This window comes from Seriola lalandi, unplaced genomic scaffold (assembly GCF_002814215.2).
Source record: "Seriola lalandi dorsalis isolate HSWRI2012SDOR001 ecotype SW California unplaced genomic scaffold, Sedor1 jcf7180002054901, whole genome shotgun sequence".
Classification (NCBI taxonomy): Eukaryota; Metazoa; Chordata; class Actinopteri; order Carangiformes; family Carangidae; genus Seriola; species Seriola lalandi.
Window position 1 is genome coordinate 2,455,865 of NW_019525453.1, and position 14,038 is coordinate 2,469,902.

Below are 14,038 nucleotides of genomic sequence, written 5' to 3' on the forward strand. Positions count from 1 at the left end.
CTCCTATCTTCAATCCAAATACACATCTAACATGGTGCTATGTTTGTCCGCACAGCGAGTCAGGCCTCATCCAGATGCCTTTTAGAAATCAAATCACATTAACAGTGTGGATACATACATACATATATACTGTATATTTATATAAGTATGTCAGCTGATTGAAAAATCAAATGGAATGACTCTAGTCATGTATGTGTATATATATATATATATATATACACACACACACACTGTATATATTCCATGGGATTCAACAGGTTGTGCATCAGGTAAAATGACAAACACGCTGGCCGACTCCTCTACTGGTGAAACAATAGAAATATACAGTTTGCACTGACAACAAAAGCAGCCATGACATCTTCACTGTTTCCTTCCCGACGAAACACAAACACGTAAATCATACACACTATGTTCCCCCCGGGAAAATATTAGTAGCTAGAACAAAAAACAAAAAAAAACATGTTTATTGTAATTAAGTAATGGATTAGTGCAATATAACAAGGAGACGAGGGCAGAAGTGCTGAGAAGAAGAAGTGTGAGGGAGGAGACGGGGACTCTGGCTTGTGTGACATCCTTTGGTTTGTCTTGGGGGGGGGGGGATCGGGGGGGGGGTAGAATTAAAACGGGTAGAATAGACATTTCCCAGATGGTGCGACACTTGAGGACGCAAGGTGAGCAGCAGCTTGACAACATGAAAAGTGCACCGTGTCTCTAACCAGTATAGAGCTGCAAAAATTAGTCGACTGACTGGAAACTAATCTGCAACCATTTTGATTATCTAATAATTGTTTGAGCCGTTTATAATGCAAAAAGCCAAAAAAGGATGTTTTCAGCTGGTTAAATATGAAGACTTTACGTTTTTCATGATGAAAAAAACACATTATCTTTGGGTTTTGAACTGTTGGTTAAAAACAAGACACTCGAAAATGTCACGTTGGGCTGTAAGAAATTGTACCACTTCTCATTATTCTGTGACACTTTATAGACAGAACGATGAGCAGATAATGAAAACCATCATTAGTTGCAGCCCTAACCTGTGCATTTCCAATGTGCATCTCCAGTGATCATGTCACAGCTGTCAGTCGATCGTCAACAAAAACTTCTTCAGTACAGAACAGTAAATCCATTCTACCACTTCCTAGTCATATGTGGTGAGACTAGCTGCCTAAAGCTCTACCTGCAAGTCATAAGGCAAGTCACAGGGAACAGCAAAGGTAAAAAAATATGACAAAAAAGAAAACAAAAAAACAAACAAAAATCAATGGACAACGGCGCTCCCCTTGGTAAGCCTTCACAAGGCCAAGGAGGGTCTCCACTCCACAGCGAGACCTCTCTCCATTGGACCCTCAAAAGAGCCGCTCTAGAACAAGGCTTCTTCAAACTGGGGCTGTGGCTGAGATGAAAACCCAGTTTGAAGATCCACTGGGGAGTTTTGTCGTGCGTGTGTGTTTTCATTAATAGAATCAGTTTAGAACCATTTTTAGTGTCCTGACCCCACCTTGAAGAAGCCCTGCTCTAGAGTTGGGTTTGGTAAGGAAAGATCTGTCTCACATGCCCACTTCAGGTACAGTATTTTAGTTTGCGCAGAGATGAAAATGTTTCTGTCAGTGTCAGTGCGCTGTGGCACACAGGAGAGAGGACGGGGAGAGAGAGCCCCGCTTCCTCTAAAGCTGCTTGTTTGGTTTGATTGCCTGAAAGCCTCCTAAAAAACCATCACATTTATCCATTTATCCACACTGACAACACTCGCTCTCCCACTCTCTCTTTCACACACACACGCTCAGACAGAGACAAACTCAAATCAGGAGAAATAAGACGACACTCTCCATTAGCTGCTCCTTCGCCCTGGCTGGTTGAACACCGTTAACACTGAGCTGACAGTGCAGGCTTGTGTTCCCCCGGAAGCACCTTAGCAACGGACCATCCCTGAGCCATTGGCTTACAAATGGAACAAACATGATTGTTGTGCTAAGATGCTGTGGGGGAAACGCGGTCCCGACGGTAGCCCAGTTCAGCCTGGTGTTCATCATTCCCGGCAGGCAAAGGGGACACACACACACACACACACACACACACACACACACACACACACACACACACACACACACACACACACCTTTCCATGTAACCTCAGAGTGTTGTGGAAGTCCAAAAATCCAAGCTGAAGAACAAAAAAGTTCCTTCCTCACTCTTCCAAACCAGGAAATATTGGTGCTCTGACTGAGATGGATTAATCTATCACATTGTAACCCCTTCTGTACTCGACTAAAGGGATCTGTGCTTCATAATGTGTCTCAAACACTTTTTGCGTCATCTGTCCCTGGCCAAAACCAGCCCCACCCCCATCAGCCCCCTTCCCTCTGATCGTGAGGTCCCCAGCAGAAAAGACCGGGGAGTTCTGTCCTCCAGCTCCCCCGCTGAGCAGGAGGGGGAGCTTCGTGATGATTAATTCATAGATGCGGTAACCCCTCCACCCTCTACTGCAGGTTCTTCAGGATGCGTCCGTAGCGGAAGTCGTAGACGTGCCGGCAGAGATACACCAGCTCGGGGTCGACGTCTATGGGCACACAACGGTGGGAAGGGGGGGCGAAGTCGGGGCGGCAGGGCACCATGCTGGCACTGCCAGGTGGGGCGCCTTCGGCACGCCGCTTCACCAAGGCACAAAATCTAGGAAAGGAAAAAGGAGGGGGAAAAAAAAAAATCAAAAAGGGTGACACTCTCAGTCTCAGCTACCTGCTGTGAAATCAAGCATAAATTAAATATAGCATTATGCTACTGTACCATTATTTCAACAATACAAGCAACTGAACTTGAAACTGATATTTTCAAACGATGTCTAGGCAAATGTTCATGGCCTACTGTTTCCTCAAATTAATTTACAGTTGCAGTGTCACCGATGTGTGATAAAGTCAGAAAAACAGGCTTCCGCATATCTCAGAAGCTGAGGTGTTAATTAAAAGGAAAGACTGCAAATCTTCTGAATAGACTTACTGCTAACGACTACTGCTGTTGCCTGTTTCTCTGTGTGAGTGTGTGTGTGTGTGTGTGTGTGTGTGAGAGTGTGTGTACTTACCTACAGTACTGGGCTAGTGGGAGAACGTAGCATCTGTCTTCTATGCAGGCCACACTATTTTCATCCTGATGCCGAGAGGCAAAAATCTCATTCTGAAACAAACAGTGGGTGTACAATGTCACATCATCACAAGTGCCTCCTATTGTGGAGGCTGAAGGCTGAAGAAATGACAACGCCTTTCGACTGTGAGCACAGAGGGACTCGTAATTGTTCATGTAGAATAGGACTGTGCCTGTGTTTCTACCGCGTGTGCCATCACACACACACACACACACACACACACACACAGAAATCCTGCTCTGCTCAAGACATGCTCTAAACATCCATCATGAACAGACACACGAAGAGGGTTTCACCGTGTTCACATTCTAACGGTAAGATTTTTCTCCTCTCTTAGACTGAGACTGAGGTGGTAGAAGTATCATCATCTGGCGTCGTGGTTACGCTGAGGCGCTAACCAGCTATCGACAGCTCCAGGTCTACTGAGGGAAAGATAATGATGTCTCCAGCAGTAAGTCGGTGTCAAATATTTGTGCACAGGTGCCAGTTTTGTTCAGCTCCTTGCACATTACTCATATCGGGACATTATGCATCATCATTTACTTATAATGAACAAATAATTGATAATTGCAGCGTTTCTATTATAGCACACCAATAAATATGTAATACAAGTAATGGAAATAACAATATGCAATGATTTAAGGGAATAATCTTTCCGCCCACACTCAAACACATTGTGTGAAATGTGAAAGCACAAGATGGTATTTGTCTTATAAAGAACTATTAAACTTGCTCAAAAGGAGGCAAAATAATCAACAAACCCTAACGAATTAAATGTCTTTACAATAGTTTTAAGAATATCACTTGGTATAACTTTAAATTGTTTCTAAAACATTATATAAGCAGCTGCAGCAGGAGGAAATGTTACCACAATCTTAGACATGAAGAAAGGAAGCCAACTCTTTATCAAGACGCAGTGAAAGTGAAATTATTATTTGTCTTTATTTTTCTTATGTGTTGAGTATAATTGGACTCCCACTATCTGGATATGTTAGCTTAAAATTTTAAATGCCAATATTATCTGTGAAACACCTGCAGAGACCCAAATTATTAAATAACATAATGAAATTGTGAGTTAAGTAATCATATCAATAAATACAAGCAAAATATTGAATATATTATACAATCCAAGATACTGTCAAAACTCAGCTTATTACCATGAGAGGTTTTGTTTATCCAGCGTCTTTTCACAATAAAGGTTTATTGTAGATTTTAGATCACTGCCTCAGTTTGTCTTGACTGACAAAGACTTCAGTGAGATTATGAAATAAAATATTCATTGTGGGAAAATGGCGCTGTAAAAGAAAAAGAGGGTATTTTTAAATCACAACTGCAGCAACTGAATAAAAATAACTTGCATCATAATCTGCTATTTTGAAAGGAAGCAGGAGGAAATAACATTTCATAATAATGAGCAGAATTTTTTAAAATGTATCAATTATTCCATTTTTATTTTATAGTTTGACTGTATTTATCTATTTATTTATTTATATGATTAGTTTTTTCATAATGTGTTATTTTTGTAATTTTGCACCTTTGGGTATCAATAAAAGTCTGAGACAACACTAAATAAATCATTTTGTGTTAATTAAATTAATAAACACATATTTATTTAATGTTTGATTACAGTTACAATTATTTGTGTTTAAGAGGACGGACACGGACACGGACACGGACACACACACACACACACACACACAGACACAGGTTTTCAGTGGCCCGTTACCGTTTTCCTGCACAACTGTCATTTAACCACTGGAAAAATCAAATCTTTGCCCTGTTCCATTCAAGCCTCACCTCACAGTGTGCGCTGGGATCTCGGCCTCCCTGGGTGTGCTCAGGTCGGTAGTACCAGAAAAGACTCATCATCAGCTCTCCTGAGGCAGCAAATTGAGACACACATAGGTACATGTAAACAACCTTGGCCATATGTTCCTTTATCCATCCATCCATGCACGCAATCCATCGTATCTTACAATGATCTCCTCCTCCTCATCTCCTTTACCTGTTTTGGGGTCCTCCCAAAGCGCTGATATCTTGGCAACATATGGAAGGGATTTCTTCCTGGGGCCCGATCGTAGCAGCACGGTGTCTCTGACATGAATCACTTCACCATCCCTCTCGACTCCTTCATAACACTGCCGCAGGGCCGTCTCATCCTCTCCCTGAGCGGACACATACACATGCACACGTACACACCGACAAGGACAGATATAATTCTCATTATAAAGACAAAAAGGAATCTGTCACACAAAACTGTGTGGTCAAAACACAATTATCTTTTCCCCCCCAAGAGCTGATTTTTTTTTTTTTCCTTTCTGCCAGTCAGCAGCGAGGACGCTGAGGTTTGTACTACCAGGGTTTTATTAGGTAGTGCTAAACAAGAGAGTAAGTCTAACAAGAGAGACAACCAGACAAGAAGCTCTCTGATCTGCAGCTCATCTTCACTGTACACAGACACACTCACACATAACGTACCGCAATGAAGACCTCCCTTTCTGTAGGAATTCCAACGGGCCGCCAGCCGTTGGTGGCACGTCTGCGGCTGACTTTCTTTTGCTTGGTGCTGCTGAGGCTTGGCACAGGTGACGGCTGTTTCTGAGGCAGCCGTGTGCGGCCCATTGACAGGGAGCCGTTGGAGGGCTTGGTGCTCTGTGGGCATTCCCTGGCCAGCTTTAACCTGGCCTGGGGCTGGTCTCGCCCCGACAGGGGAGTCAGCAGGTGGGGTTTAGTCTGGGTGGACGTGGGCACGCTGGATAGAGGGCAGCTGGAGATGGGCAGGGAGGGGGGAACCAGAAGAGACGGGCTGTGGTCACCCTGAGGGGAGGAGTAACCCTCTGGAAAAGTAAAGGGTAAAAGTAACACTTTTAAATAATACAGCAAGGAAATCACACTTAAAGTGAGACACTGTAAATGTTGAAAGATGAAATAATACAGTCTTACAGATGAGATGAAAAGCTGCTTTCATCATAAATCAATACGCCCAGGTGTTCTGCTGCTGCAGTCTTACTTGGTCTGGTATGACCAGTAGCTAATGGTGGCTAATGTTAGCTCATGACAGTAATATTGAAGTAGGTGATCCTGTGCTGTTGTTCAGCAAACATTACTCTAACCTTAAAATGAGGAAATTGCCTGGTTCCCCTGCAGATGAGCTTACAAACAACCTGCCTCTTTTATCTCATTCATCAGGCCCTTTATATATAACACTGATGCTACAGAAAACTTTACATATGCGCCTCCTTATCAAGCAGTAATTAAGTCAGAGCTTCAGGCTATGGACACTTTCAAAGCTCATACCAACAAAAACAGACAACAAAAAACAGAAATGTTCACACTTGCTGGGCAAAACAACTAGCTTGAGGCACAAATTGAACAACAAAGGAATCTTAAGTTCTTTAAGTAATAACTCGATCCAAGCATAACACTGGGATAAGGGTTTCTTTCATAATAATAGCTATACAGAAGGCTTTAGATGAGTGAACCAGAGCAGCAAAATAACACTGAACTTGATATCAATGGGGGGGGGGGTACTTTTTGTAGGTCGCATCAGCTCCTTTGGCCTTCAGTTACTGTCTTTATTTGAATTATATCTTCTTTTTTTTTTTCAATTAAAAACCCTGAGAGGGTTTAAACGCTTTGCTCCAGCTGAAAATCTCTATTTTTCACTCACCTGTTTTGATGCCGTGTGTACATCCAGTGCATCCTGTGCTGAAAGAACAACCCCTGCTGGTGACGGGAGGCATGGCTCTGTAGGTGTAGCCACTAATCCCGCAGGCGTCGCCATAACAGGGCGAAGCCACAGAGTTGCAGTAGGCGGGGTGAGTCAGCCCTGAGGCGTGGGACACCCGCGGGTCCAGCAACTTGGAGCCAGTCATCCGATTAGGGCACAAACTGGAAGGGGCAAAGTTCAGAGGTCGCGAGCCCAGGGTTGGTGACGTCGTTCCAGTGTGTGTCGGGTGGGCGATGTGCACGTAGTAGCTGGAGAAGCAGTGGTCAGCAGTGCAGAGGCAGGGGTGGGGGCTGAGGGTCAGGGCCGTATGCGGGTGGGAATGTGTCAGGGACGGTGAGGTTACGAGGCACTCGCGCTTCACAGGGGTCATGGCTGTGTTAAGAGGCTGATCGTCTGATTCTCCGTAGGGCTGCTGGCCCAGGAAGAAGGCCAAGCGGTGGCAGTATTCCACTGAGCCCTCTGGGGGACAGCAGTAGTATGGGCTCAGTTCGGTCTCCAGCTGCTCCTCCTTCACTTGCTTCAGCGGGTACGCTAGCATGCTGCGTGACTGGTAGCCTGGTTTGGTCAGTCTATGGGTGCAGCTGCCGGGCTCCCACTCCACTTTGGGCTCAAAGTCTGCCTTCTTCTTGCAGGCTGTGCAGCCACTGTGCAGGGGAGGGGCCTTTTTCCCCTTCTGCTTTTGTGATCGCCCCTTGTGTTTGAGTTTGACTCTGGTGTGCTGTTTTGGGGTTGAGACTGCAGCTGGAGCCTTGCAGTCTGATGTGATAGTAGCTGTGGGTGCAGCCTTTACTCTCTGCTTACTGGTAGCAGAGGAGCTGGTTAACTTCAGCAGGGCTGCAGCGTTGAGTCCAGCCAATCGTCTGGGAGCGGGGGCATCCAGACTCTCCTGACTCATCCCCCTGCTCTCATCACCTCGGTTGACTTTGGCCTTCTTGACTGGCTTAGAGCTTTGGCACAGTTCAAGTCTGTGAGACGTGGAGACTTTACTGATGTTGCCACGTGAAGCCTTCAGACCTCCAGGGACACCACTTCTGGCTGGGTCTGCATCCGGGGAACCCCCTCCATTTGTGGGTTCTTCCTGCCTCCTGGCCTGTTTCGCTGCTGGCTGAGGGTCAGTCGCTCTTTCAAGCAGTAGACTGTTCACTGCCTCAGCATTGAGAGAGGCTAGTCGGCGCTTGCGTGGTTGTGAGACATGAATACACTCACCATGACTTGGGCTGACTGACTTTGATTTGTTTTTTGGTGATGTCTTTGACTCTCTTCTCTCATTGCTTTTCCCTTTTTTGGGTTTGGCTTTCCGGGATAAATGTCGGCGTGCATTGTTTCCTTCCCTTTCTTCAGGATTCTCCTTTTTACGGATGCTTTCCTCCAATCGGGTGAGGAGGACATGGCAGCTGAGCCCTTCCTCGCCTGAACCCCCAGCCCTCCCCCGCAAGGGATACAACTTCCTGTCCCGTTTCTTGTCACGCCGCCGGTCAAGTTTTCTGTTCTGATTGGATTTTTCTTTTCTCCCTCTCTTGTGGGTCATCTTTTTGGCCATGTCTTTGCCTTGTTTGATGATCTCACCTATCTTCTTTGTCCTGCCGAATCGTAGTGAGCGCTCAGGCCAGGCGCCACCCATAGTGCCACCATGTGGCCAAAGAGGACAGTTGTCCCACCACTCAGCACTGCTGCGGCTCTGCCTGAGGGAACCCTTCTGCCTTGCGTGAGTCATCACATGCTTCTCCACAGGACCTAGAGATAACAGACCAACAAGTGGTAAAAACTCTAGTTTGTCCTAGTTTCACCATGTCCTCACAATCTAGAGAACAACAACCAATCATTGATACAGTTAATCACAAAACAAGCTGTCTCAACAATACACATGTTCGACATCTTACAACATCTTTTGTACCTTCTGTTATTTATAATCACACAGAAGCTGTTAACGTCAGCAGGCACCACAGATTTGACTGATCAGAGCAGGACTGACGGTCAGAGCAGACAGCGGTATCAAGACCCAAGCAGGGACCTTTAACATTATCTCAAACATTTCTTTTGTTGACATGACTTAAAACTAGACAAAGCTGGAAGATTTTCTGTGATGTGGAAAGTACTGAGGAAAATAAAACCAAAAAGACACAACCACAACAGAGACATCAATGATCTTACATAAGCCTTCAGCTTAGATTTAAGCAACATCTGATTCAATACACGAAGAAGCTTAATGATGAGCAAATTCAGCTGTGATCAATAGCTCCAGCTACGTCACACCTGTTTCCTGTTTCCTCTCAATATATATATATATATACACACGTGTGTGTGTGTGTTTGTGTTTGTATTTGTGTTTTATGTTGCATTGAGGAAACCAATGCACTCTGTCATTCATTCACCGCGCTCGTTGCCTTATCACCTAGTGTGCACACAGCATGCAAATAACAGCTTGTTAAGGCCAATTGTTTAGTCTGAAATGTTTAGTCTAAAAGGAAAATGTCAAAAAGGCTTCACGACAACATTAAACTCCACCGAGGAAAATAAGACATATAAACAAGCCAACTAAATGCCTATTTAAACCTAGTGACATTTTCAGCTCTTTAATTTCATGGCTTCAAATTACTCAATGTCCATGTTACGTAGAGGAAGAGAATCTCATTCATACATCTACTGTATGTTACAACATAAATATTCCCATAGCTCATTGTGAAATCGTTTAGCAATTAAGCTTACAATCAGCAGCAAACAACTAGCTTGGGAGTTTTTGTGGAACACATAAACCCCCCCCCCCCCCAAAAAAAAACAAACAAACAGACAAAAGAATAAAAAGGGTAAAGCTGTGTATTTTTACATTGGAGGTCATAAAGATTTATTGTCTACCTAATGAGATGGGTAATCTCTCCGAGATCTACATCTACAACTGTACATACAGTACACTCTACACCACAAAGAAAACAACAAATAGAATTATATCTTTCAACTTTCATTTTCTAAATCAAATAGATTTTTGTTTTTTTTCCCAAACTCACATGAGCTTCTTGTCCCGGCCGATTACTTCCCATAATTGGCTATAATCAGTTAATGAAATTCCTCCCTTAAAGACTATTGACATGCATATTTGTGCTTTCTTATCTCTTTCAGTTTGTTAAGTTGTAACATTTTTCTCAATTGACCTTATAATATAGATCATATCAATGCTATCAATCTATCACCTGAAAAAACAATCGTCCCGTGTCTTATTATAGGACGCTTTTTAATCTTTTCTAATTCGTTCTACTTGGAGTTGTACTTCAGGATTTACGGGCCAGGGCATCTGTTCAGACTAGCGAGGCCGTGTGTGGCACTGAGACGCCTGATGCAGATTTCTCTGCAGTTTGAACACATTCAAGTACGGAGATTTTGGCTCAACTGACGACTCATTTACAACCGAAGCTCGACAAGATTTTTCAAACATGTTTGACTTTGTCTGCCCCAGTCTGACTTGGCTTGTGCAGTGTGAAGGCGGCCCATGTGTGGGTGATCCTGGCAATAGCCAATACAAGTTTAGCTCCAGGGTTAATGAAAATTGACGCATCCTCACATCAGTTGTGATTTATTATTGAGCCTGAATATAATTGTGTATAAACTGGACAAAAACTTAAATGGGAGGAACCAGAAAATGCCAAATTACATTAATACAATCCAGCTCGAGAAAGACTAAAAAGATTTAAAATATGACTAATTGCTTTTATACCTTCGAACAAACAAACAACAATCTAACTTGGTTTTGATATTGATCTGCTCGGAGATGCATGATTCCTCATCTTGTCTTTGCCCTGTCACAGGATGGCTAACACTACACTATGCTACTCAGACAAGATATAATCAGTTTCATAGTGTGACTTTGCCAACTGGGACTGAAATTCAATACCTGATGGGATCCTAAAAATTCAGAGGTGTTTTTACTTCATATTTAACAATCGAGGTCTGTATTCGTATGTTGGTTTTAAGTAGCTCACTGACATCCAAACGATATTTTCTACTCGAAACTGCCCCACTTCAAAAGCCTTGATACAAAGCTGGGTCACTGCTGGGAAGTGTAGGTGGGGGAACGCTGAAAGAAATAACCTGTAAGATATTATCTCAGTGGCAACACTCTTGCCGAACGGCAATTTGGCTCTTTAAGAACAGTTAGGCCTGGTGATCCTCAGGAAGTAATTTCACATTTATAGGAAGATCAATGGCCCTGCGCTCCGTCTCTAATTGGTTAGAAAACAGATCATCAGTTCCTCTCAGAGCATCAAACAGCAGGCTCACCAGGATCCTTTTTTATGATAAGACTTGCAAGATCTCTAAAGACTCTGGAGAATATGTGAGCAAAACAGCAACCCACACGGATTTAAATAATGATTCAACAGCACCAGGACACACAATTGAAATTCAATTCTTACTTTTATCTTTTGTCTCCTCTAAAAATGCAATTCAATTTTAGTAAGTCTCTTAGTTTAGACGTACAGAAACAATAATGTGTCACGCAACACAAAGCAGTCACTCCAAACACAAAGGTGAATATGACACACACATTGCGAGTCACTTTGAAAGCAGTACACAAACATGTAGGCCTATTTGTGATAACAGGCCACAAGTTCAATGTATTAACCTAGTCGTTTCCAAACGCTGGCTTGGGACCTCCACATGGTGTCAAAATAAATCTAAGAGGTTCAATAAGAGATGAGAGAGATCATCTGATACTGAAAACCGGGTATTTTTGAGGTAAAACTGCATTTTAATCCCCTTATTTTACATTGAGGAGCACTACATGAACAATTAATAATGTTTTATAAGACACTATGAAATTTATAAAGATACTACGAGGTAAATGTGTTGCAAACAGATGTTTTAAGTGTTTATTTATGTTTTTGGTAACAACCGTAACGCTTCATATAAATCATCCATAACTGGTGTATAAACAGTTAGAGAATGTTTGTTAACACAGTGAAACATAGTTCTAGGCCTATAAATATAATCCTGTCTTCAGTGGCTTCAAATGCATTTCTTAATTCACTGCGAGTGACTTTAATTTTAGTAGATAGTTTCACTTTTTTTAGCTCCATTTTCAGGGTGATAAATCCAGTCTATGTGTTTATCATGAATAATAATTAAATGATAGCTATATATTGGATTATAACGACATACAGTGTGTTGTAAGGCATTTGTTAACTGTTTGTACACATGTGCGGCACATTTTAAAGTGTTTATCCTGGGATTGTTATTTATTATAAAATGCCTACAAAAGATTTATCACCCTGAGAATGGCACCAAAACTACAGAGTAAAATTCAATCATAGGCCGGTTCATAAAAGGTATTCACAACTATTGTATATCATATATATGATTACAACTGTGTTATACAGTGTTACCAAACATTCACTTACTGTTAATAGACCAGTATTGAATGCTGTAGTTACAATAATAAACACTATTTAAAAGTCTTTATATCTGACTACAATTACATTGCAGTGTGTTATAAGTGTACTGCTTATAACTCATAAATAGCGAGTTAAAATAAAGCATTACCATGTTTTTTTTTGTTTAACTTTCTCTAAGGCACTGTACCAATGTCATTCAGGTGATGAGGTGAGCTCAATCAAATGTTTAATTTTACAACAAAAGCAAGAGCTTCCGCAGTGTCATTGACATTTTGCTTGGACCCCCTTCCCTCAATTTCTAAAACTAATATATTCATGGCAACCATAACAAAAGAGTGAAAATACAACCACTATTATTATTTTTGAATTAAAAGCAGCTTAATGGTCAGGCCTATAACAGCCACTGAATGAGTGAACCTGACCCAGGCACCAAAACTGTTTGTGAATTTAACAGTGCAAAATTTTCACCCCAGAGTGAATTTAAAAAAAAAATAGAATTATGCGTTGAAAAATAGTTGAAACACCTTCCATCCCCCAATATATAGCCTACCCTGCCTTGATCAAAAAATTTAAAATACACAACGCACCCTCTTATATTAGACTCCTCTCTCCGCAAATAATTTTCATACAGTCCCTCATTTGTTTCCTTTTCTTGTGAAATACCGAACATTTTCCCCTTTGTGAACCTCTAAAAATTCTTCAAACAAAACATATCTGACGAGGACAGATCACTTTTTGGCTTCACCTTTCACAACTCATACAACAAGGGGTCACAGTGCCTCATTGGAAAGGGTCACAAGCCAGTCATGTTCAGGAAACGCTGCATTAGCCAACCAATAAGCAACATGAGAGACACCTTGCAGAATAAAGCTCAAACTCTGCTCCAGATCACATGGTAACAATGGCTGTGCATGCAACAATCACGGACGCGTCATCAGCCGATAATACACCTGTAATTAATACACCATCCACTTGGTTTTTTAAGTGTTTCTGCTTTGAACTTTCAGGTAGAGCCAGCACACCGGCTCAAAGACACACATCAAAAATAAATAACCAGCTGGGATCAGATTGAGAGAAGGCTCTTCATTTACATTTTCCATGTCACAGCTGGTGACAGGCAGGTTGAACACGAGGCGCTGGCATGTTGAGGTTTATCATGAGGAGATAAAAGACTACAAGAATTTCAAACATTAGGTCGCTGTTCCTTCTTTTCTTCTTAGACTTGCACCGCAGCCTTGGGCTTGATCTACAACACCATCCGCAAACACGCATACCTAAATGCATACATTTATACTACACACACACAGTGGCTGAGGAATACAGTAGGATGGGATACAGTACAGCTTGACGTAGCTTGCCCATCTGAAGTAGCCAGCCAGGCTCTAAATATGGGCTGGAGAGGGAGGGGGGGGGGGCTACCCGAATACACACACACATACACACACCAAGCAAAATAAAAAGGGCAGTCACCCCTCCTGATAGCCTAACATTTTCTAAACGGATTCCTCATTACCGACACGGTGGCTGTTCTGATCACAGTCCTACTTGAGCCCTGGGAGGATATGGCACGTAGCAGCAGCCCCTGCGAATCGCTTCTGGTGCACGAAGCGAAAAATGGGTTCTGCGCTCCTCTCTGGACGGCTGGGCAGTCGGAACAACTTCAAACATTCAGGGCGAAATAGCAACAAAAAATTTCGAGGTGGTAACTTACGACTCGCCGACACGCTTCCTCCTGCCAGCCGGGAACCGTCGAACAAATCTGCTGGTGAAGGGGAGGAGGAGGGGAGGAGGAGG

The 14,038-nt window shown here is 42.8% G+C and overlaps 1 protein-coding gene across 3 annotated transcripts in view; it reads right to left on the reverse strand.

Moving 5' to 3' along the window:
* Positions 1 to 6: 6 nt before the first annotated feature.
* Positions 7 to 14,038, reverse strand: part of LOC111672789 (bromo adjacent homology domain-containing 1 protein) — a 22,280-nt gene continuing 8,248 nt past the window's right edge. Inside the window, exons 1-7 of one of the 3 annotated variants that reach the window (XM_023430359.2) lie at positions 13,956 to 14,029; positions 6,804 to 8,597; positions 5,612 to 5,970; positions 5,139 to 5,298; positions 4,931 to 5,010; positions 3,074 to 3,165; positions 7 to 2,667 (exon numbers count right to left, since the gene is read on the reverse strand). In XM_023430359.2, coding sequence (XP_023286127.1) covers positions 2,478 to 2,667; positions 3,074 to 3,165; positions 4,931 to 5,010; positions 5,139 to 5,298; positions 5,612 to 5,970; positions 6,804 to 8,577 — 2,655 coding nt within the window. In that variant the 5' untranslated portion in view covers positions 8,578 to 8,597; positions 13,956 to 14,029 and the 3' untranslated portion in view covers positions 7 to 2,477. The other 2 variants (XM_087180377.1, XM_087180376.1) reach the window with 2 other exon arrangements.